The sequence below is a fragment of the Arvicanthis niloticus genome, chromosome 12, assembly GCF_011762505.2.
Source record: "Arvicanthis niloticus isolate mArvNil1 chromosome 12, mArvNil1.pat.X, whole genome shotgun sequence".
Taxonomy (NCBI): Eukaryota; Metazoa; Chordata; class Mammalia; order Rodentia; family Muridae; genus Arvicanthis; species Arvicanthis niloticus.
The window spans coordinates 2,081,552-2,107,895 of record NC_047669.1 but is presented as its reverse complement, the minus strand read 5'-3'; the positions used below and the strand labels follow the sequence as shown (position 1 = coordinate 2,107,895).

At 39.3% G+C, this 26,344-nt stretch overlaps 1 protein-coding gene across 5 annotated transcripts in view; it reads left to right on the top strand.

Annotated features, from left to right (window-relative positions):
* Positions 1–26,344, top strand: part of Fgd4 (FYVE, RhoGEF and PH domain containing 4) — a 176,512-nt gene that overhangs the window by 110,745 nt on the left and 39,423 nt on the right. For all 5 annotated transcript variants that reach the window (XM_076942521.1, XM_034515150.2, XM_076942520.1 and 2 more), the window contains exons 5-7: positions 9,339–9,428; positions 12,406–12,551; positions 12,974–13,130. In XM_076942521.1, coding sequence (XP_076798636.1) covers positions 9,339–9,428; positions 12,406–12,551; positions 12,974–13,130 — 393 coding nt within the window. The remainder of the gene's footprint in view (positions 1–9,338; positions 9,429–12,405; positions 12,552–12,973; positions 13,131–26,344) is intronic.

Below are 26,344 nucleotides of genomic sequence, written 5' to 3'. Positions count from 1 at the left end.
TTTGATCAAACAGAACCAAAAAAATGTTGAAACTATTTCTGGCCCACCTGTTAACTCACAGAGACTTTTATGTGGCTCTATCCACAGGATGCTTTGGTCTTGTTTACATCAGTATCTTACTCTGGGTTTTAATTGCATGGCTTTCATGCCTTACCTTAGATTTCTTGGTGTTGTGTCAGTTTCATTCTGAATTTCCCTAGTCTTTAACATGCTGTGTATACCTCTAAAGACATTTTAGAGATTTCTATTGCTCAGTCTTTGTCATTGATTATACTAAATAAAATTGCAACTTTGACAATTGTAGGAACATCAGCAAATGGAAAAATCCAAATCTTAAATCTACTTATAATTTACAATTCTGTTCCAAGCATAGTCAGACAATCATAAGGGAAGGACTGATTCTCAAATATTACCGTGACTGACTGGTGGTTTGTCGGGGTCCACACTAGCCCCACGTTGGGGCGGCCAAAAAATGTCCCGGCCCAAGCAAAATGTTGAGGCCCGGGCCGACCCACGTTTGGGTGGCCACTGTATCCCGGCCCAAGCTGCTGCTCTGGTCTGCAGGTCGGGGTTCAGCAAGAGTGAGAGTGAGGACGGACTCGAAGAATGGAGACCAGACAGAGTGTAATTCAATCCCGTTTATTCTTCAGTCTAAGTCCTAAGTCTTGAGTTCCTAGTTCCTAGTCCCTAGCTCCTAGTGCCTCCAAGTTCCAAGTTACTTCTTCCAAGTTCCAAGTGCCTAATGTCTAATAACTAACTCCAAGTTGTTCTCTCTAAAGTGTCTCTTTCTCTCTTCTGTGTCTCCCTAATGTCTGCTGTGTCTGATTCTGTCTGGAGCCAAGTGTCTTCTACCTAATGTCTGATGTGTCTGATTCTCTGATCTCAGTCTGATTCTGATCTGTTCTGCCTCTGCCTTTTATATGTCTCACTTCTAAGCCACGCCTCTAAGTTACACCTTTAATCATGCCCTTAGGTCTTGTCTCTAAATCTGATCTCTACACTTCTAAGTCATACTCTTAAGTCACACACCTTTAATCTCACACACCTTTAATCTCACGCACCTTTAATCTCAATGTATCTAAACCAAGATTATCGGAGTGTGCTCAGCTGTTGTAGGCTATTATAATCCAAGTCACATGTCAGGGTATATGGCTCAAGATGGCTGCAAAGCTGATAGCCGCTTTCTGCTAAAAGTCAGCCCCCAACAGTGGTTGTATTTAAAACTTTAACTGAAGGGCAATCAACAAAGATTATAATTTTAAGCAAGTGGAAAAGAGAAAGTGACTCAGGCTTCACCACATTGTCTGAAGCAGCAAAGAGACAGTGCTTGAAGGGAGTCTCCTTGTGCCTCAACAGCTGAATAAAGCTCAGTGTTTCCTTACTTGACCTGTGGTGAAGGGAAGAGACACATGAAGCAAGGCTCAGTGGTACACAGTGAGACGGTACCTCAGGAAGCATCTGTGACGCCACAAGCATGGTTCCTATTAAAAGGCATTGGGTGGTGGTTCATGTGGTTACTGCTTGGTCCTCTTTCCACATTTTATTTGTTGTATCTACATGTTCTTAGATGAACTTTATGTGACCTAAGAAAGATGTAACACAGTTTTCTTTTTCTTTCTTTTTTTTTATTGAAATGGGTATTTTTCATATAATATATTCTAATTATTGTTTCCTCTCCCCATACCTCCCAGATGATCTCTATTTCCCAAACCCAGCCAAATTCACACCCTTTCTTTCTCTTTCTCACTAGAATAATAACAGGCATGTAAAATAATAAGATAAAATAAAAACAAATACAGTAATTTAGGACAAAATAAACTTTTTTATTATTACGCTAATGAAGCATAGGGCCTTGAGCTGATAATCAGTGGATGGCACATGCTGTGTAGGGATGAGCTGTTGATTCAACATTAACATGGTGGTAGTATGCTATCTTTGCTTTCTGCAGCTTGCCACATTGTGTGTGTTTATCTCAAAATGCAGTATGTTAATGCTTTAGGGGTGGTATGTTTTCTTAACTGTATTTTACCACAATTAGGAATAAAAAAGTTCTTTTTTACAAATTTTAGTAGGATATTGTGGACTAAGCAGTTGGGACCAGTATAAATGAAAAGGTATAGTAGTTCAGAATTGTAATTTTATTAAAATATACCATTGGTCATTATTATTGATAACTGACTTAAAAGTCTTTCTGATTAATATAAGCTGTGTTACTGATTTGGTGATATATTTTGAGCAAAAATTGACAACTCTGAAATCCTTATTTTTGCCATGTAGATCCTAGAGGATGCCTAACTGTCATACTCCAACAACACTTTGCTCTCCCAGTCATGATTCTGACCCAGGGTCTTCTATGTAAGGAGTACAAACCTGTACTCCTTAGGCTGCCCAGGCTAGCCTCAAACTCACAACTCTCATACCTCAGCTTACTGAGTGCTGGCATTACAAGCATGCAGTACCATATTCAACTTGAAGAAATGCTAATAATTTGCAATATAGCCACACGTCTCAAAGTAATATCTTTTTAAAAACCTCAAAACTAAAAAATGAAAAGAAGTTTAAATCATAAGCATTTTGTTACACCTTTAGCTACTAGGCAATACTTTGAAGAAAGAAACACTTTGAATAACTTTGAGAAAAGACAAACACAATATATTTGAGAGAAAATATACTAATATAATCCTATAAAGTTTACCCTATGCTCGTGGAATTATAGAGAGATTTTTCATTTACATGATTTTGTATCCATTAAAGTGTATGTACTTAAGACATGTATCTATTAAAGTGTATGTACTTAAGAAACGGCAACTATCTTTAATTACATTAATTCTAAAATATAAACACATAGCTTTTGTCCCATGACAGAGAATGCTTAATTTAGTTTAAGCATTTGTGAAAATGAAACTTCTCATGCCAGACAGGAATTAGAGTAGTGGCGCCTTACAGCATCCTTGACACGTATATACCTGCTGAGTTGAATGAGCTGCCCTCTCCCTCTTTCCCTCATAACTGAGAGTTGTAGCATTTCCTGACCACAGCAGCCCTCTAGCAGACTCCAGTCTTCTCTGGTATAGTCATGATCCCATTGTTTAAAGGCATAAGGCCAAGAGATGGCAGCTCACCATCTGGAAGGGAGCACGTTAGCTACTTTTTACATCACTGTGACACAGTATCAGACAAAAACTACCTAAGGGAAAGAAGTTTTGTTTGGGCCACATTGTGAAGGTCCAGTCCAATCTGGAAAGCATGGAAACCAGTAGTCAGCCACAGTGTGCCCCTATCCAGGAAGCATGGGTAGCTGGCCAAGTGCACCTGTAACCATGACGTAGATGAATGCTGTCATCTCCCTGCTTGCTCCTTCACTGTGGGAGCTCAGCCATTGGAATGCTGCCATTCATACTCAGAATGGTTCTTCCCACCTCACTCAAACCTTTTTGGAAATATTTCTAGACACAACCAGAGATGTGTTTCCTTGGAGTTCTAATTTCAGACAAGCTGACAATCAAGATTAAATACCACACCAATATTTGTCAATTTGACACCCAAACAGATCACTTTAAAGCATGACATTCCACCCTTAACATCTCTTTATCTCAATGCAAAATGCATTTAGCCAATCTCCAACTGCCCTTATATTTCTTACCTATCATGAGCATAAATATTTTGTATTTTAGATTTACATTCAGTTCTATATTTTAAGTAAAGTATGAGTGTTTAGTGTGGTAAGTAGTTTTTTAAAGACCAATTTATGTAAATGTTAATATTATTTTTTTAAAACACTCAAATTAACAATAGCTGCCAGGAATATAGCCGACACAAAGAAGGGTTATCCCTTCATTTGACTAAAAATAACAAAAAAATTAAAATAAATCACCAAGTACAAACTCAATGAAACATTATTTTCTAAAGCTTGTGTTTATTTCCTGATTATTCTTATTTTAAATTACCATTTCCTTGTTACAATTATATAAGTCTTCAGAATATATAACTATTATATCCCCTAAAATAAGAATTAATACACAAAGGATGTTGCTCAGGTTTTGACAAATTCCTATTGTATGTAGAACCCTTGGGTTCAATTACAAATAAGTATAATCAAGTTATTTTTTTCTTTCATTTGTGATCATTGTTTATTCATATTTTTAATTGACTTTTTTTCATACAATATATTCTGTTGATGTTTTTCTCTCCCCCAACTGCTTTAGTAGTTGTTCTTAAAAGTCACTGATTAATTTAGAAACACAAATGAAAAATGTGTACTCAAAGAGCACAAGGTGATGGACCAGATGCTGGGAAGCAGCTGAGGTAGACTTGGAGCCGGCTGAGTGGTCAAGGATGAAGTGGGATAGGATGGGAGACAGAAGCCATGAGCATGAACTTGAACTAAGATTGTTTTAATTCCAATTAAACTGACCTCATAATGAAGTCAGAAAGGATAGGGAAATTAGTATCAGTGTAGTGGGTGAGACTTGTTTCTGAGTTGGAATCTCACTGTACTGCCTAGGCCCCTTGTATTCCTGACCTTTGATTAAACCTTATCCTGCCCAAGGAGCTGACAGTGTAGGTTTGTGCACCCCTGCCCAACTGAGAGCTCAACTTACAAGTGGAGTTGAAGACAGATTGCCATGGGCTACCATACTATGGGTTAGTGCACCATGGGCTAGTGTGTAATAGGATAGCATGCCGTGGGCTACTGTGCCCTGGGCTAGTGTACCATAAGCTATTCTCCTCTCTTCTTTCCTTCCTTCCTTCCTTCCTTCCTTCCTTCCTTCCTTCCTTCCTTTCTTTCTTCCTGTGTGTGTATGTGTGTTATGTTGTGGGTAACTAGAGGTTGCAGTATACCTTCCACACTTCTTGTTTGAGACAGAGTCTCTTGGTTATTATTGTACATGCCATACTAGCAGGCCCAGAAGTGTTCCTCTGCCTCTACCTGTAAACTCACAGAGTCCCCTGGAATTGCATGTACATATTAACTTCCATGACTTCACATGGTTTCTAGGGTGAGGATCTGAATACTGGTTCTCAACTTGTATGACAAGTATTTTATCCATTTAGTCATCCTCTTAGCTTGATCATACCAGATTTGATAGTGTTTAGCAATGCTGTCATATTTGCCTAGTACCCAAGAACATGCAGTCTGCCTTGACCCGTCCATCAGTGGCTGAAGAAAAGAGGGAAAGGCAAAGATGAGACTGAGATTTAGAACATAACTGTGGTGGTGTGAATGAGGACAGCCCCATAGACTCATATATTTGAATGCTTAGAATTATTTGTAGAATTATTTGGGAAGGATTGGAAGGTGTGGGCTTGTTGGAGGAACTATGTCACTGGGGGTGAGGCTTATGCCAGGTTCACTATCTGCCTGCTGCCTGCTGATCGTGCACATCTATTTCCTATCATGATGATTATGAGCAAACCCCCTAAAACTGTAAGCAAGCCCGTAACTGAATGCTTTCTTTTATGAGAGTTGCCTTGGTCAAAGTGTCTCTTTACAGCAACAGAATAGTAACTAAGACAACAAGGGAAGATAAATTCAGTGCTATTAGCCAGAAGTCTATGACAACCTATGTAATGGAGTACAGATGGACCACAGCACAGAGGTTTTTGCTCTAAGCTTAAGCCTTGTGTCACTGAGGTGAAAAGTCCCCATAGGGACCAATGGGATATGTCAAAGAGGAGCTATGGGGCAGTGAATAAACTGTGACCATTCTTCTGAAGGATTTGACAAAGCAGTGTGCCCGTCCTTGCTGGATGACCTGAAACTTGGGAAAGAAAAGCAGATTGGTAGTGAGAGGTAGCCAGGATCTGCAGCTCGGGGGCCTAGGAACCTGGGAGAGCAAAGGTAGGAGTGAGGCTGGATGAATAATGAAATAAGGCAGAAATGCAGGGCCTGCTGAGGTCAGGGTATATTAAAGATCCAATTTGTATAGGAAAGAGGAAAATAAGGTCTTGGAAGCATCAGTTTAATGTGTCTTAGAGAACAGAAAGTAAGCCTGTACCATGTTAGGAACGGGCTCAAGAAGTATAGTCTAGGCATGAATACCTCTTGGGAAATACCTTATCTTGGGAGAAGGCAGTGAATCACAAATAAAAGTAAATTTTTATATTTTTCTGTTTTTTTTAAAAAGAATTTTGTATATGATTCCTACCCAATCCCTGATCCATGTCATCTCCTCCAAAATTCATGGTCTCTTTAATTATTATTGTCAGTAGTATCTACACATATTATTTATATACAGACAACCTGCTGAGTTATTTGGCTTCTCTCTTATGTATCTAGAGCTTACCCCCAGGAGTTGCACAACCTATATGGGAACTCATCCCAGGAGAAAACTAGTTCTTTTCTTAGTGGACATTGACTACCTGTGGTGAGACCATGTAGAATTTCCCCTGTCCACGTTGGCTTAGCAACAGCTAGTATCGTTGTGCAGGTTTTATCAGCAGACAATTTGTCTCTTCAGTCTGTGTTCTTTACTTATGTCAAAGTCTTATTTTTTGCATAAAAAGGTAAGATGAAACTATTAAACCACATAACAAATAGTTACATAAAATCCTTTATGAGTGGAATTTATATAGTGACTTTGTAACTGTGTGACCCAGCTGCCTTCAGCTCAGTATTTTTGTTATGTGTACAAGGCCTGCAAAGCAAAAATAAAAATTGTTCCTGTTTTATAGTTAAAAGGATAAATCAAGGGCTAGATTTGCTGACACAGGCCTTTAATCCCAGTCAGGAGCAGGCAGATGTGTGTGAGTTCACAGACAACTGTGAACTCAATCTCCAGAAAACAAAAGATGAGTCAAATTATGAAAAATATCACCATGTTTGGCACATGACATAAAAATCTCAACTACTAAATGTTAGCATCTCTTTGGAGTAACCCAAACCAGTGTTCCAATAGTCTGTAACCCCTCATCTGTACCACAAGATTCCTAGTAATTGTTCTGAGAATGTATATGACTATGTGACTAGACTGGATGCCAGTGAGTTCCCTTCTTACATGTGTGTGAGCTTTGACAGGGCCTGGCACCTAATGTGGGAGATGGCTGTGCAAAGAGCCGTTTGCTGAGTACTGCTGCCACCATTGGGTTCTGCAGAGTATAACCATATACTTGGCCAAGTTCAGCTCAGGTACTTCTCAGTCAGCAAAGCGTTGCTTCTTCTAACAGCCTTCTTAAGATCCCATAGATCTGTGACCTCAGTGATGACCTCCCTGCGTATCAATAAAAAAGTGTGACCTGTCAGAGTATTTCATAGCCCATGAAAAGTACTTTGTTATAGCAAAAAAAATCTACTGAATTTAAATAATGTCAGGGACCTGGAGACATGGCTCAGTGGATAAAAACACTTTCTGAGCAGGCAGAGGGCCTAGAGTTCAGATTCTCCAGAAGCCAGGAGTGGATGTGGTGACCACCTGTAATCTCGGACTCCGGTAAATAGAGATACTGTATCCCCAGAGCAAGCTGGCCGCAGAAGCTAGCCCTGTCGATGTACTCTAGGTTTGACTGGGAAAGGGACTGAGAAAGATTCCCAGCATTAACACAGGCCTTCACACACAAGTTTATAGGCTCTCACATACACTACATACACGTGAAAAGAAGTAAAATACACACATGTATATTGTAATATTTAGATGTAGACTATATAAAAATGTAAATCAAAGGTACATTATCACTATGAGATAAAATTAAGAAGAACTACTAATACAAGAAATAATGTGATGTGTCACAAAGGAACCTAACTAGCTAATGACACCCAGGTGATTCCACTGCATCTGATGCTCTAGGAAAGCAGAGATCCATGGTATCAGGAGCTGGATGAAGAGCCTAGAAGAGTAGAGGAACTTAGCAGCAGGAGCAAAAGTAGGATTTAGGAATGATGGGAACATCCTGAACGTTGCTTGTGGTGGTGTTTGCATGCTTATATGAATTTCTCCAAACACCGAAAGGGTGTATTTTACTGTCAGAAGACTGAGCCTCTGTAGATCCTCCTGAGTGTTGTGTTAATGCAGGCCAGAATTTCTTGTGGATACGAAAGACAGTGCATTTCCATTTCTTCCTCTGAAGTGTACTCATGTGTGTAAAAGCAAAGTTGTAGAGAGGTTCCTCATGTAGCAATATGTAAGGTAAGTTACAGTGAAAAGATGGTGGACTCAAAGGGCAGAAACTCTTGACTGGTATGAGCTTGAAATGAAAAAAGAGTTGGAGAACATGGTGGCAGTGAGGAAACTTGGTATTTTTTATCTTTTCTTTGAGATTATAATGAAGTTACATTACTCCCTTTCCTCCCTCCTTGCCTCCCCATGTCCCTTCAAATCATGTCCCTTCAAATTTATAGTCTCCTTTTTCACTAATTGTCATTGTGTGTGTGTGTGTGTGTGTGTGTGTGTGTGTGTATTCTTTGTTCATTCCTTTTAAGGTTTTTAGGCATGACCACTCATATAGTACTTGGTTGTCCAAATTTCATGGACCATAGATAGATAGATGAAATGGGGTGGTACCAGGATGGGAAAGTTTATAGTTTGATCATCAGGCAGAGGTTCTGATATCTTGTCAATGTCATAATAATTACAGTATTTATAAGGAAGATAGCTAATTGTTTTATCAACAATCTTTTATTGAACACTGGGATTCTTATTGAAGCAACATAGTTGATTAAAGGAGTTAGAAACCAAACAAGTAAAAAATTCCTATCATCATAAAACAAGGTTATACAGACAAATTTAACCGTTAAATAAATGTACCTATTTAAGGAGCAAACAGTAAAATTAGATTTAATTATAGATTAGATGAGGCCTGGGTACTGGTGCACACATTTAGTCCCAACACTCAGGAAATAGAGACAGTTAGAACTCTGTGAGTTCAAGGTCAGCCTAATCTACAAAACTAGTTAGTTCTTGGCCAATCAGGACAGCACAATGATGCCCTGTCCCAAAAGAAAAAAAAAAAGTATGAGAGAGGTAAGAGGAGACATAGCTGGCAGAAGACTGGGATATATTGATAATCATGTCTAAGCATTGGGCACATGGTAATGCATTTTAGTCTTTTCTCCCTTAATATTTATGAGCATATATTTTATAATATATTTTTAAAGGCAAAATGTTACTTACAAGAGTTAATAAATAAAAGACAGTGTTGTACTGTATGTAAGAAGGAGATAAGAGCTAATGAGATATGGTACTGGGCACCAAGAAAGACAAGATTTTGAGAAAAGGGTAAACCGCAATGTTAACCAGGCACAGAACCTACAGGTCTGATCACCCAGCTCGTGTTTGTTACTTAAGAAAAATGTCTAAGCTTCCTTTTTATATGCAAATATCTGATTTTTTTTTTTTTTTTAGGAGACTAATGAGCAGAAACTTCACAAAATAGCCACTGAACTTTTGCTTACAGAAAGAGCTTATGTCAGCCGGCTCAACCTCCTAGATCAGGTAACATTTTGCTGTCCTTCATTCTGCACTAGGTATGGAAGCATTTCAAGAGCTGCAGTGCAGGCCTGGTGGTTAGGGTAGTGAAATTTACTTGCTTTAAGGAAATGTTCACAGCCTCCCTGATAAATTTGCTGAATATAAGATGTTGGTAAGTCCTAAGAATGTAGGTTTCTATGTAAAAGTCACAGCATAGCTGTGTTCCATAATGTCAAACATGGTTCTTATTTCTTGACCATTTATTGTGCTCGTGGGAGGTGATATCAACTACTAAAATCTAAAAAGGCTATTGGTGGTTACTTTGATGACTCTGTCTTGCTTGATGTGTTGCACTGTGTGATGCTACAGGGCTTTGAGAGCTCACTTGTTTAGCCTTATATGGAACCTGGCTCCGTCATCCTGACAGTATTTGTTGTATACATGGTTCCACTGTACCACATTTTGTACTTTAATTATGGTGCAGCCTTGAGCCTGGTTTCATCCATACACTTTCTGAGTCCAAGGGGTCACTTCAAAATGCACTGTGCTCCTACAGTGCTATAAAGAGGAAGCTGCCATGTTTGAATTGCCATGTTTGTTGTGAGTCTCATTCTTGTTTGGCCTCTGGTAAATTGGGATTTCATGGAAAAACATGGTCCTAGACATATCTTATCTTGGTTCCCAGGGTCAAACCTACACTGGTTGTATGGATTTTGTGAAGCCAATTTAAAGTTTGTATTCTGTGCAACAGTGAAGTTGTAGTTCAGATTCTCTGTGTCAAGGAACTTTACCATGAAACAAAGTCAATTCCTGTAGGAAACAGTTTTGGAATGTGGAAATGTTCCTATAGTGAAAAAGGTCTTTTCTTATAGGCAAATTAGTTCCTCTTCCTCCTCCTCCTCTTCATCTTCTTCCTCTTTCTCCTCCTCCTCCTTCTCCTCCTTTTCCTCCTCCTTTCTCTCTCGGTTGCTCTCTCTGTCTCTCTGTCTCTCTGTCTCTCTGTCTCTGTCCCTCTTTTCCTCCCGTCCCTCTCTGGTGCAAATTAATTTGACTACTTTTTGATATTTTAGATGATTTAATGTGTTAATTAGTATAGTGCCCCATCTGTTAGAGTCTTTAAGGAGATAATTTTATAGTACTTTTGGCCTCCCAATAATAAAGTGCAGTTAGGTAAATTTAGAAAATTAATAGTCCTTTGGACATGGTGAAGGAACAGATTTTCTACTGCCTGATTTTAACAAAATGGCAGTTCATTACTGTCGCCCGAGCAGAGTGTAGCCAAGAGTTCGGGATGTTTGCGTTTGCCACTTATCTCTATGGCACATGTTACAGGTGGAGAAAATCCCCGAACATACAAAGTACTCACATAGTCAGGTATTATTTATTTAAAAGCAAATGCGAATCTGAGAACTAAAGGGTTTTGTTCACTGTTGCCCCTGTTGTACAGGAACTAAGTTACCTACTCCCCGTTCAAGGTAAATACAGTATCTATGGGGAGTGTGGGAGACAGAGCAGACATCGCTACCTTATACAGTATCTATAGGGAGTGTGGGAGACAGAGCAGACATCGCCACCTCTGTTGCCATCTGTTGCTGTGATGCAAAGCCTGAGAAGGAAAACTTAAATGAGGGAGGATTCATTTTGACTAACAGTTTAAGACGAGGATAGTCTATTATACCAGGAAGGTCATGAGGGCAGGATCTTGATGAAGCACGTCACCTTGTATTAATAGTCAAGAAACAAAGTGTGGGACAGAAACTGAAGGAGGGGCCTTCTGGAGACCATTCCACCTGGCTATCTATCCCATGTGCAGTCACCAAAGGTAGACACTGATGTGGATATCAGGAAGTGCACGCTGACAGGAGCCTGATATAGCTGTCTCATTAGAGGTCTGTCAGAGTCTGACACATTCAGAGGCAGATGCTCACAGCTACCATTGAACTGATCAAGGGGTTCCCAATGGAGGAGTGAGAGAGAAGACTGAAGGATCTGAAAGGGTCTGCGGCCCCATGAGGAGAGCAACAATACCAACCAACCAGAGCTCCCAGGGTCTAAACCACCAGCCTGGGAGCACATAGGAAGGGACCCATGGCTCCATCTGTACATATAGGGGAGGATGGCCTTGTTGTGCATAGGTGGGGAGAGGAGGTCCTTGGCCCCATGAAGGCTGGACGCCGAGTGTGGGGAAATTCGAGGGTTGGGGAGGTGGGAGTGGGTGGGTGGGTGGGTACACATCCTCATAGAAGCAGGAGGAGGGGGGATGGGATAGGGGAGTTCCTGGGCTGGGGAGGTATGGGATAAAGGGATAACATCTGAAGTGTAAATAAAATATCCAATAAAAAAAGAAACAAAGAACAAGTGTGTTGTGCTGCTCAGCATGCCTTCTCCACCGACTCAGGATCCCAGCCATGGAATGCTGCCACCCATCTGGGCAGGTTTCCTATCTCTGTCAATGCAATTAAGATAATTGTCCACAGAGGTGCCCAGAGGCTCATGTCCCAGGTGACTCCTTGACAATTAACACTAACCATTACTCACAGTGAGAGCAATTTAAAATTACTATAGACATCATTCAAAACATGGTAAGTAAAAAATATCACACTGTGTATATAATAAAATCTTTTCACAACCCTTAATTATAGCCACAGATGAGAATGTAAATCCCTTCTCATCAGTTGGAAATTCTCTGCACAGAAACACTTCATTAACTATCTACTTTACATTCTAGAGGAAGGGGGTAAATAAATTTCATATAGATAGGGGTATAGTTTTAGTTATAAACAAATCTTCCTATTTAAAATTTTATTTAATATTCCATTTAAAATTCTTCAAAATCAAGACATATAGTTCTTCCTACATTTTACAGAGTCATTGATTTCCTAAGCCATAAACTTCCTCCACTTACTCAGCAAGCTGATGCTTCCAGCCCAGGACAGGCCAGTGCAGTGAAAATGGGTTAGCCCGTAAATCTAAGTGACATTTGCTTTATTCTTTTATTCAGGTATTTTATTGCAAACTATTAGAAGAAGCAAACCGAGGCTCATTTCCTGCAGAGATGGTGAATAAAATCTTTTCTAACATTTCATCAATAAATGCCTTCCATAGTAAATTCCTATTACCTGAGCTGGAGAAGCGAATGCAAGAATGGTAAGAGGGAGAAATGGGACTCTGCCTAAGACATTCATACAGGACGGTGCTTCTTAACGTCTAAAGAAGAACAGATATAGCACACACCACAGCTACAAGGAATATAGTTCCAAATCTTCACATAAAAACTACTGGTAGATGTGGGACTGCATTTTCATGTTTCACTCGACAGGCTAAGTTTGCTTCTGTGCTCTAAGTTTGCTCTGACTAGTGAAGACAAGACTCAGGCATGACCAGCAACTCCAGGAGCTCCATAGGCTCTTTCTGCAGTCCCTAAGCTTCCTTTTGAAAACTGTTCCTTGCAAGTGTTAGAGCAGCCGGTCTCATAGAGCAGGTGGTATGGAGTGACTACTCTATCTTTGGGCTTACCAGATTTCCTTATTCTGTAAGAAACCTTAATGACATTTTTATACTTAATACAGGGAAACTACACCCAGAATTGGAGATATCCTGCAAAAGTTGGCACCATTCCTTAAGATGTATGGAGAATACGTAAAGGGATTTGATAATGCGGTGGAACTGGTTAAAAACATGACAGAGCGTGTTCCCCAGTTTAAATCAGTGACTGAAGAGATTCAGGTAATAGGACATTCTTGTTCCCGGTTACAAGTCACTTTTTTCTGACAAATTTCTATGGTCTTCAAGATCTAAAATTGAGATATAAGTGTTTTTAGAAGAAATTTAGCCAAAGCCTATTCTACTAAATTCTGCAAAGATAGTATCTAAAGTTAAAGCAGTTAATTATGAAACACACTTTACATACTAATGGTAGAAAATGCTCAATGTACTTTGCTTTCTAATTTCTTTTTTTAATCTGCTCAAAACCATAAGAAATTTTATTTATTTATTTATTTTATTCATTATTTTATTTATTTACATTTCAAATATCCCCCTTCCCTGTTTCCCCTCTGCAAACCCGCTATTCCATTCCCCATCCCCCCTGCTTCTATGAGGGTGCTTCCACACCCAACCACCCACTCACCCCTCATCACCCTAGCATTCCCCTATGCTGTGGCATCTAGCCTCCACAGGACCAGGGGTCTGCCCTCCCATTGATGCCAGATAAGGCAGTCCTCTGCTACATATGCAGCTGGAGCCATAGGTCCCTCCATGTGTACTCTTTGGTTGGTGGTTTAGTCCCTGGGAGCTCTAGGGGTGGGGTGGGGGAGGTCTGGTTGGTTGATACTGTTGTTCTTCCTATGGGGTTACAAACCCCTTCAGCTCCTTCAGTCCTTCCTATAACTCCTCCATTAGGGTCCCTGGGCTCAGTTGGATAGTTGGCTATGAGCATCCACATCTGTATTTGTCAGGGTCTGGCAGAGCCTCTCAGGGGACAGCTATACCAGGTTCTGTCAGAAAGCATTTCATGGCATCAGCAGTAGTGTCTGAGTTTGGTGTCTGCAGATGAGATGGATCCCTAGGTGGGGCAGTCTTTGGATGGTCTTTTCTTCAGTCTCTGCTCCACTCTTTGTCCCTGCATTTCCTTTAGACCAGAGCAATTCTGGGTTAAAATTTTTGAGATGGGTGGGTGGCTCCATCCCTCAACCAGGGGCCATGCCTAACCTGCCATGCCTGTAGATATGGTCTCTACAGGTTCTCTCTCCCTTTTACTGGGTATTTCAGATAATGTTATCCTCCTTGGGTCCTGGGAACTTCTTGCTTTCCTGGCATCTGGGACTTTCTAATGACTACCCCCAGTTCCCCATCTTCCACTGTTACACGTCCATTCAATTTTCTGACCCTTTGTACTTCTGTACTTCTCCCCTGCCTGTTCCCACACCTGATCCTGCCCCCATTTCCCTCCCCCTCCTCTCTCCCTCCCAGATCCCTCTCTTCCTCTATCTCCCATGATGATTTTGTTCCACCTTCTAAGTAGAACTAAAGCATCTACACTTTGGTCTTTCTTCTTCTTGTGTTTCATATGGTCTGTGAGTTGTATCATGGGTATTCCGAGCTTTTTTTCTGATATCCACGTATCAGTGAGTACATACCATGTTGTGTTCTTATGTGACTGGGTTACCTCACTCAAGATGATATTTTATAGTTCCATCCATTCGCCTGTGAATTTCAGGAAGTCATTGCTTTTAATAGCTGAGTAGTACTCCATTGTTTAAACATACCACATTTTCTGTATCCATTCCTTTCTTGAAGGACATCTGGGTTGTTTCTAGCTTCTGGTTATTATAAATAAAGCTGCTGTGAACATAGTGGAGCATATGTCCTTATTATATGTTAGAGCATATGCCCAGGACTTGTATAGCTGGGTCCTCAGGTAGTACTATGTCCAATTTTCTGAAGGGTTTTGTCCCCGGCTACACTGCAGTCCCTGAGTCCACTGGGCCCTGGGCAGGTCCCACTTGGGCCAGGTATTGGGGCAGTGGTGGTAGTCTTACCTGTGAGCTTGGGTGTATCAATACTCCCAGGAGACAAGCTTCCTCTGGGCGGGATGGGGTGCAGAGAGCTGTAGTACAAGATCAGCTCACTGCTTTTCAATTTTCAGTTAAAATATACTTAGAGAATTTCCCCCTCCTTCTATGCCTTTCATCCCCTTCTATGTCACTCTTTGCTCCCTTCCAAGTCCATTGCCTCTTTTTTAACTGTCATTGTTACATATATATAAATCCATTGTGTATGTACACACACACACACACACACACACACACACACACAACCTTCCTAGTCCATCTAGTGTTACTTGTTTATATATGTTTTCAGGGCTGACCACCCAGTACTGAAAAAACAATTATGGGACTTATCCCTGGGAAAGGTCAATGCTTGCTCTCTCATCAGTCATTAATTATCTATAGTTCTTTACCTGGAAGTGGGTTCCATGAGATTACCTCCTTCCACTTTAACATGCCTAATATTGTTGTCATTGTTCAAGTGTTGTTTAGGCAGGCATATTGTTGAGGGTGGACTATCCCTGCTATTTCTAGATCAGTCTTCCAGCAGACTTCCTAATTCTCTGGCTCTTACAGTCATTCTATACCCTCTTGTGTGATGTTCCCTGGATCTTAGTTAAGAGATGGTATTGTAGATATATCCACTGGGGCTGGGGCCCCTACATCAGTTTCTGTAGTCGTGGATAAGAGCTACATTTATACATGGTTATATGAATGGGATTTCAGAATGAGGTTAGGAATTATGCTGCTTTAACACAGTGGCAATAATAGGTCCCCCTCCAAGCTCCATGACAGCACTAGCCATGAGTACTTGGCTGCATTTCCTCCTGTTAGGTCCAATTAGACAGCTGTTGGTTACCTCTAAGACATGAGTGCCAGTATTACACCTCTAAGAATATCCTACTGTGCTGGTCTTTTTCTTGTGGTTCATAGGTGTCACACCTGGGTTGAAAGATTGAGTGCCACCCCTCCATCACCAGATTACATAGTATCTCTGGTATCATGAAAGCTAGTCCACAGTGGGCAGGCCCTTAAATTAGATCCATACTGACTCCTGAGTCCTGTTTCTGAAGTGTGTGGCATCTTCAGCAATAAGAACATGCCCACAAATTGTAGAAGCCAAACAAAAGCAGCAGGATTAGTCCATGAGGATTGGGAGACTTTTGGACACGTCCAATGAACAACTCAGTATGAGCTTTCGCATTCCTGGTACTGGAGACATTGTTAAAGAATGTATAGCTCTTGCAGGGAGCATTAAAACTCCGTGTCATAACTTTGTTAAAACTATATACATATATGTTGTGGGTAATATTTAATAAACGGTGCCCGCCCAGACAGCCACCATTTTCCCACATCTCTGGCTCTGGACTGCGGCTCCAGCTATCTAGAAACACAGCACTGGCACCCACAAGACACCAGCATGGCCCCACGCTGTCTGCACAAAGCTTGACTGAACCTGAGACAATACCCGCCATGCTCACGGTACCTGGTGGAATGAAGACTCTTAAAGCTTAAAGGTTAACCAGTTGGTTTATATATTTGGATATACTCAATTAACAGGATGCCCACACAGTTAGAATTGTAAACCCAATTACCTAACCTTGATATTAATAACTACCTTAGTCTGCTAGAGACACTCGGACATCCGCCGCCATCTTCTCTCCTCTTCCTTCTCTTTCCCACTCTTTGCTCTTCCCACATTAGCGTCACCCAAATGATCAAATTTTATTACAAATGTAGCTGGGGAAATATCCAACTATACATATATGTATACATACATATATATTACATATAATTTTAGAAAACTATGAAATGTTGTAAGTCATTAATGACTTCTTTTGTCTTTTCAAGACAGGATCTTTCTGTGCAACAGACCTGGCTATCCTGGAACTCAATTTGTAGAGCAGGCTAGCCTTGAACTCATAGAGATTCACCTGCCTCTGCTTCCTGAACACCACTACCCCCAGCCCTTATGACTTTTAAAACAATCTTAGTATTATTTATCTGTCCTCTCTTTTATTGATGTCTGTCTGACCTCCTCTCTCTTGGTATCATTCCACTCCAATTAAAGCTGCCCCATTGCCATCTCCCCTCTCACATCATCTCTGCCCAGCTCTTCCTCTCTCCAGTGTTCCTCTCCCAAGCCCATGGTCCCTTTTTACTTTCTTGATTTCTTCAGGTATTCTAGGTTATGTGCTCACATGTAAAGCTTTGTAGCTAAGAACCTTAAATGAGAAAAAACATGCGGTGCAGATTTTCTGAGTCTGAATTATGTCACACTATAATATTTTCTATTATATTCCATCCATTTACCTACACATTTTATTTTCCTTTACAACTAAATAATATTTCATTGTGTACAAATAGCACATTCTCATTATGCATCTATCAATTGAGCATTTTAATTGTTTTCATCCCTAGCTATTTTGACTAGAATGGAAGTGAATACTTTTGAGCAAGTATCTATGGAGTAGGATAGTGAGTCTTTGGAGGCATATCCCAAGTAGTGATATAGCTGGAACATATGGTAGATTTATTTTTAATTTCTTGAGATTTTTCCACACTGATTTCCAGAGTGACTGTAACAGTACAGAATCCCACCAGTAGTGAATGAGGGTACCCATTTCCCTACATCTTCTTCAATATTTGTGGTTGATTATTTTGCTGATCTGAGACAGTCTGCCTTCTTATAAGAATGCTGTTCAGATGGCAGGCCCAGTATTGAATCAATTATTTTCTTATTGTTACAGTTTTTATACATTCTGAATATTAATCCTCTACCAGATGTATCCATAGCCAAGGTTATCTACCACTCTGTGGGTTTCCTTGTCATTGTATTGTTTTCTTAGATGTACAAAAGCATTTTAGTTCTATGAAGCTCCAACTTAGCAGTTGTTTACCTTACCCCATGATAAGCATAAATAAAAGAAATCCTCAATAAAATACTTATACGTGAATTTAGGCATTTACCAAAAAGATTATTCATTATAATCAACTTGGTTTTATCTCAGAGGTACAGGAATGACTCAACTTATTTATATCAATAAATTTAATAAACTACCTAACAGGACTTAAAGACAAAAAACTTTTTGTTTGTTAATCTTTCTCACCCATTTTATTTGTTTGGTTGGTTTTTCTCTTTTTTCTGAGAAATCTGTTTAGTTTCATGATCCATTTTTGATTGGGTTATTTGTTTCAGATGTTTAGTTTTTTCAGTTCTTTGTATAGTCTACATTGTCAGATGTAGAGCTAGTAAATATTTTCTCCCATTCTGTAGACTGCTTCTTCAGTAGAATGATAGTGTTCTTTGCTGTGCAGAAGCCTTTCACTTTGATGAGATTCTATTTATTAATTATTGGTTTTAATGACTATGCTGTTGAGTTCCTGTTCAGAAAGTTCTTGCCTGTGCCAATGAGTTCAAGCATGATCTTTATTTTCTCCTCTACAAGATTCAGGCTTTCAGTCTTATGTTGTGGGTTAGTAACACTGTCCTTCCACTTGAAGCCCTGTCTATTTAATACCATACTAGACTATGGTACTCAGTACTCCATTGTTGGACCTTTTGGCTAAGGTCACCCCATTGAGTCCTGAGAGTCTCTCACCTCCTAGGTCTCAGGTACTTTCCAGAGGGTCCTCCCACCTCCGTGAGGCTACATATTTCCATTCATTCTCCTGGCTCTCTGGGCTTCTCTCCTGCCCCCACCCCCATACCTAATCCTGTTCCCTTTTCTTCTCTCTCATCCATATCCTTCCATCCCTATCCCTCTCCTGATTATTTTCTTCCCCCTTCTAAGTGGAATTGAAGCATTCTCTCTTGAGCCTTTCTGCTTGTTACACTTTTTCCAGTCTGTGGGTTGTATCCTAGGTATTCTGTACTTTTTGGTGAATATTATTCACTTATGAGTAAATACATACCATGCATGCACTTCGGGGTCTGGGTTACCTCACTTAGGATGATATTTTCTAGTTTCATTCATTTGCCTGCAAAATTCATGATGTCATTATTTTTAATAGCTGAATAGTATTTTATTGTGTAAATGAACCACATTTTCTTTATCCGTTCTTCTGTTGTGGGACATTTGTGTTGTTTCCATCTTCTGGCAATCACAGATAAGGCTACAATGAACATCTTGGAGTATGTGTGTTTGTGGTACAGTGGGTCACATTTGGATATATACTCAAGAGTGGTATAGTTGGGTCTTCATGTAGAACTATTTCCAATTTTCTGAGGAACTTCCAGATTGATTTCCAAAGTGGTTGTACCAGCTTGCAATCCCACCAGCAGTGGAGGAGTGTTCCTCTTTCTCCACATCCTCAACAGCATCAGCTATCACTTGAGTTTTTGAACTTCTCCATTCTGATTGGTGTAATGTGGAATCTCAGGGTAGTTTTGATTTGCAGTTCCCTGAGGATTAAGGACTTTGAACATTTCTTTAAGTGCTTCTTGGCCATTCTAGATTCTTCTGTTGTGAATTATCTGTTCAGCTAAGTACCCCATTTTTAAATTGGGTTATTTGGGTTTTTTGGAGGTTAACTTCTTGAGTTCCTTATGTTTTGGATATTAGCCCTCTATTAGATGTAGGGTTAGTGAAGATTTTTTTTTCCCCAATCTGTAAGTTGTCAATTTGTCATATTGACTGTGTCCTTTGCCTTACAAAAGCTTTTCAGTTTCATGAGGTCCTATTTATTGATCTTAGAGCCTGAGCCATTGGTGTTCAGTTCAGGAAATTTTCCCTGTGCCAATGAGTTTGAGGCTCTTTCCCACTTTCTCTTCTATTAGATACGGTGTGCCTGGTTTTATGTTGAGATCCTTGATCCCCTTGGACTTGAGCTTTGTGCAAGGTGATAAATATGGATCTATTTTCATTCTTCTACATACAGACAGCCAGTTAGATCAGCACTTTTTATTGAAGATGCTTTCTTTTTTCCACTGTATTGTTTTGGCTTCTTTGTCAAAGATCAAGAGTCCATAGGTGTATGTGTTTATTTCTGGGTCTTCAATTCTATTCCATTGATCAACCTGTTTATCTCTGAACCAATACCATGTGGTCTTTATCACTGTTGCTTTGTAGTACAGCTTGAGGTTAGGGATGATGATTCCCCTAGAAGATCTTTTATTGATGAGAATTGTTTTAGCTATCCTGGATTTCTTGTTTTTCCATATGAAGTTGAGAATAGTTTTTTCCATGTCTGTGAAGAATTCTGTTAGACTTTTGTTGGGGATTGCATTGAATCTATAGATTGCTTTTGGTAAGATGGCCATTTTCACTATGTTAATCCTACCAATCCATGAGCATGGGAGATCTTTCCATCTTCTGACTTTTTCTTTGATTTCTTTCTTCGGGGACTTGAAGTTCTTATCATACAGATCTGTCTTTCACTTTCTTGGTAGATATTTTATACTATTTGTGGCTATTGTGAAGGGTGTCATTTCCCTAATTTCTTTCTCAGCCTGCTTATCATATGTGTAAAGGAATGCTACTGATTTGCTTGAGTTAATTTTATATCTCACCATTTTGCTGAAGTTGTTTATCAGTTGTAGGAGTCCTGTGGTGAAATTTTGAGGGTTGCTTATGTATATTATTGTATCATTTGCAAATAATGATACCTTGACTTATTCTCTGCCAATTTGTATTCACTTGATCTCCTTTTGTTGTCTAATTACTCTAGCTAGAACTTCAAGTACTATATTGAATAGATAGGGAGAGAGTAGGCAACCTTGTCTTGTCCCTGATTTTAGTGGAATTGCTTTTACTTTCTCTCCATTTAATTTGATGTTGTCTGTTGCTTTGCTATGTATTGTTTTTATTATGGTTAGGTATGTGCCATGAATCCTTGAGCTCTCCAAGATATTTAACATGAAATGGTGTTATATCTTGTTGAAGGCTTTTTCAGCATCTAATAAGATGATCATGTGATTTTTTTCCTTGAGTTTGGTTATATAGTGGATTACACTGATGGATTTTCATATATTGAACCATCCCTGCATTCCTGGGATGAAGCCTACTTGATTGTGGTAAATAATGGTTTTGATATATTCTTGGATTAGGTTTGTGGGAATTTTATTGTGTATTTTTTGCATCAATATTCATAAGGGAAATTGGCCTGAAGTTCTTTTTTTTTTATTAGATATTTTATTTACACTTCAGATGCCATCCCCTTCCCCCATTCCCCCCCCCTTAGAAAACCCCTATCCCATGCCCCCTTTTCCTTTTTGCATTTATACATTTTTTAAAATAATGTTAATCATAGGCTTTATAAGTTTGGAATTGTTCAATCAGAGGTGTAACCCACTGACCAACCTAGATATAACAACTATCTTTGACTGGTGGAGATACGTGAATATCTGCCTCCCTGTCTCCCCCCTCTTTCTCTCTTTCATCACCTAGCTTCTCCTCTCCTTCTTTTTCTCCTCTTCTTACTCCTTTTCTTCCTCTCAGTACTCCTCCTACCTTAGCTCCTCCTACACATCACCCTTCCTGTTAAAATGAAACTTTTCTCTCAAAATACAATTAGAGTATAATTATGCCAATTTGTACCAGTGAGGTACAAGATAGTCCTAATACCCAGTCCATCATTTTGTTGACTAACCAGCACCTCTGTCATCTATCCTAACTAAAACATTTAGTTCTGAACCTGGCTTTAGGATGAATGTCAGCTGATGACCATCCACTCAAATCTTTTCTCTTAAAGTAAATAGCTATAAGTTTTCAACCCCGTCAGAAATCCAGAATGACTGAGTTAACTATAATTGTGGGAAGCACAAAACATAGCTTCTAAAACTTAGCCAATTTATAGAGACCTCTGAACACCTGGACACTCGCTCTACTTCAAAACGTTGGAGCAATCTGTTCTGCCCTGAAGTTCTTTCTTTATGGGTTTTTGTGTGTGTGTGTGTGTGTGTGGTTTAGATATCTGAGTAACTGTGGCTTCATAGAATAAATTTGGTAGTGTTCTTTATGTTTCTGTTTTGTGGAATAGTTTGAGGAGTGTTTATATTAGCTCTTCTTTGAAGGTCTATAGAATTTTGCACTAAAACCATCTGGTCCTGGGTTGGCTTGCTTTCTTTCTTTCTTTCTTTCTTTCTTTCTTTCTTTCTTTTTTCTTTCTTTCTTTCTTTCTTTGGTTTGTAGGTTTTTAATGACTATTTCTATTTCCTTAGGGGTTATGGGACTGCTTAGATAGTTTACCTTGTCTTGATTTTGCTTTGATATATGGTATCTGTCTAGAAAATCATCCATTTCATCTAGATTTTTCAGTTTTGTTGAGTATAGGCTTTTGTTGTAGGTTCTGATGATTTTTTGAATTTCTTCAGTTTCTGTTAGGTCTCCCTTTTCATTTCTGATTTTGTTAATTTGAATACTGTCTCTATGCCCTTTAGTTAGTTTGGTTAAGGGTTTATCTATCTTGTTGATTTTCTCAAAGAACTGGCTCTTGGTTTTGTTGATTCTTTGTATTGTTCTCTTTGTTTCTAACTGATTGATTTCAGCCATATATTTGACTATTTCTTGCTGTGGTATTGAAATCTCCCACTATTAATGGGTGAAGTTCAATGTGTATTTTGAGCTTTAGTAAAGTTTCTTTTATGAATATGGGTGCCCTTGCATTTGGCAGAGATGTCCATAGCTGTGACTTCCCCTTGGTGGATTTTACCTTTGATGAATGTGAAATGTCCTTTCCCATTTCATTTGATAACTTTTGGATAAAAGTCTATTTCAATGGCAATTCCTGCTTGTTCCTTGGAACCATTTTCTTGGAAACCTTTTTCCAGCCCTTTACTCTGAGATAGTGTGTATCTTTGTCAGTGAGGTGTGGTTTTTGTGTGCAGCAAAATGCTGGATCCTGTTTAGTTATCCAGTCTGTTAGCCTCTGTCTTTTTATTGGGGAGTTGAGTCTATTGATGTTGAGAGATATTAAAGACAGATGCTTGTTAGTTCTTGTTATTTTTCTTGCTGTGTGTGTTTGTGATTCTCTTCTTTGAGGTTTATTGTGACATGTTTAATTTTTCATGTTTTCTTGGGTGTAATTACCCTCCTTGTGTTAGAATTTTCCTTCCTGTATTCTTTGTAGGGCTGGATTCATAGAAAGATATTGTTTAAATTTGGTTTTGTCATAGAATATATTGGTTTCTCCATCTATGGTGATTCAGAGTTTTGCTGGGTATAGTAGCCTGGACTGTCATTTGTGTTATCATAGGATCTCAATGACATCTGTCCAGGATCTTCTGGCTTTTATATTATCTGATGAGAAGTCTGGTATAATTCTGATAGGTTTGCCTTTGTAGGTTACTTGGCCTTTTTCCCTTACTGCATTTAATATTCTTTCTTTGTTCTGTGCATTTGGTGTCTTGATTATTATGTGACAAGAGGATCTTCTTTTCTGATCTAATCTATTTGGCTTTCTGTAGGCTTTCTGTGCATTTATGGCCATCTCTCTCTTTAGGTTAGGGAAGGTTTCTTCTATGATTTTGCTGAAGATGTTTTCTGGTCTTTTGAGCTGGGATTCTTCACCTTCTTTTATTCTTGTTATTCTTGGGTTTGATCTTTTCATTGTGTCCTGAATTTCCTAGATGTTTTGGGTTAGGAGCTTTTTACACTTTGTATTTTCTTTAACCAACATGTCAATATTTTCTATTGTATCTCCTATGCCTGAAATTCTCTTTTCTATGTCTTGTATTCTGTTGGTGATGCTTGCATCTGTAGCTCCTGATTTTTTTCTAAGTTGCTCATCTCCATGGTTGCCTCCCTTTGTGTTTTCTTTATTGTTTCTATTTCCATTGTTAGTTCTTGGACTGTTTTGTTCAATTCCTTCGATTGTACTTTTCTGTATTTCTTTTTTTTCATTTGTAAGTCATTTTTTATTGGATATTTTATTTACATTTCAGATGCCATACCCTTTTCCCATTTCACCTTCCTAGAAAACCCCTATCCCGTGCCCCCTTTCCTTTTTGCTTTTATACAATTTTTTAAAATGTTAATCAAAGGCTTTATAAGTTTGGTAATGCTCAATCAGAAGTGTAACCCAATACCCAACCTAGATATATCAACTATCTTTGACTGGTGGAGACATGTGAACATATGCCTCCATGCCCCCTCCTCTTTCTCTCTCTTTCTCTCTCTCATCAACTAGCTTCTTCTCTCCTTTTTCTCCTCTCCTTACTCCTTCTCTTCCTCTCGCTACTCCTTCCCCCTTAGCTTCTCCTACATATCACCCTTCCTGTTAAAATAAAACTTTTCTCTCTAAATACAATTAAAGCAAAATTATGCCTATTTGTATCAGTGAGGTACAAGATAAGTCTTAATACCCAGTCCATCATTTTGTTGACTAACCAAAACCTCTGTCATCTCTTCTAACTAACACATTTAGTTCTGAACCTGGCTTTTTTCTTGGCATTAGAATGAATGTCAGCTGAAGACCATCCACTCAGATCTTTCCTCTCAAAGTGAGTAGCCAGGATTGGCTATGAGACTATAGGTTTTCAACCCTGTCAGAAATCCAGAATGACTGAGTTAACTGAAATTATGGAGAGCACAAAGCATAGCTTCTAAAACTTAGCCAATTTATAGAGACTGCTGAACAGCTGGACAGTCCCTATACTACAGAACGTTGGAGCATCCGATCTTCAGCCTTCTGGCCCAGAATCATCTGACAAACCTAGTGATGCAGAATTATTAAGGGCTGGTTACTCTGTCTTGGCAGATATAATCAGTTGACTATTCTGCAAGTGTGTCCGTTTCTGGACAGTGATTTGTCTATAGATGGAAAGAGGCAATTTCTTGATTTCAAAGATGCTCAATTTCTTCTTAGATTCCAAGACAGGAAGCTGTCAGGAGCAGACAGGTCTCTAATCAAAATGAACATTAATACAGAAATGTTTGTAACGTCTATTCTGTGGATTTCTGATGTTTTGAAAACCAACTATTTATGTAAGGCAATCTGGACTGTTACCTGTTAACTCCTCTCAGCTATTTCTAAATAAAATATAGAAAACACCCTAACAATAAACTCAAAGCCATGAATTTGCTATAGGCCCTTAACTCACAGTCTAACCATCTCAAATCAGTTATAAAAAAGTTAAAGAAGGACTGGGTCTAAGCCTTGTATTCCTAAATGTGTTACACAGGCACAATGCCTATGATAGTAACAATATTCATCTCACTTTTATATTAATAAGTAGCTCATACCAATGAAAACCTTAAATTTGAAATCAAAGTAAATTTTGTACCATTTAAGAAATTATAACTTCATCTTAATAACAATTATACATATTTCTACCAGTACGCTATGGCTATGCAATAAATCCTAGCTAATCCTCCCTATTCCCACAAGACCACTACTTTTCCCTAGAAAGACAGCCCAATATTAACCACCTCAGTCCCCAAGCCCAGGGAATAGGGGCACCGACTCTTCATTAACTTCTTCAAGCTGATTATGAGTGTTGAAATATTAGAAGAGGGGTTGGGGGAAGAGTAAATTGATAAGCCTCTGACACTGTGTCTTCACTGCATCCAGCTGGAATTCCAGGACATCAGAGGTTCAAGCAGGTCTGCTCAGCTTGCCTGATGAGCAGATACACCAAGGCTATGTATTCTGCAATATACAATTCTCAAAACAAATTTTAGTATCAAGATAATTGTTTGTTTGAATTTTGGAATCTAGTCTTCTGGTGGCCTGCCTCTGTCATGTCTATTCCATATAATTCTGGGAGTTTCTATGAGGGTGTGCTCCCACCATCCTCCCATTTTTGCCTTCCTGCTCTCAAATTTCCCAACATCAGGAAATCCAAACTTTCGGGCACCTGGGCCCTCCACTTCCACTGATGCCTAACCCCTTACCCCATTCCCCCACTCGAATTACTATGAAGATGTGCTCCCACCATCCTCTCATTCCTGCCTCCCTGCTCTTACAATTCCCCAACACTAGGGAGTTCAAACTTTCAGGTACCAAGGCTGTCCACTTCCACTGATGCCTGGCAAGGCCACCATCAACTACCAATACAGGTGAAGCCATGAGTCCCCGCCTTTGTGTTCTCAGGCTGGAGATTTTAGAATGGGTACTCCAGCTTGTTTCTTAGGACCATTTGCTTGAAAAATTGTTTCCAGCCTTTTACTCTGAGGTAGTGTCTGTCTTTGTCACTGAGGTTTGTTTCCTGTATGTTGCAAAATGCTGGGTCCTATTTATGTACCCAGCCTGATAGTTTACATCTTTTTATTGGAGAATTAAGTCCATTGATGTTAAGAGATATTAAGGAACATTGATTGTTGCTTCCTGTTATTTTTGTTATTAGAGGTGGAATATGTTTGTGTAGCTATCTTCTTTTGGGGTTGTTGGAAGATTACTTCCTTGCTTTTTCTAGGTTGTAGTTTCCCTCCTTGTTTTGGGGTTTCCCAT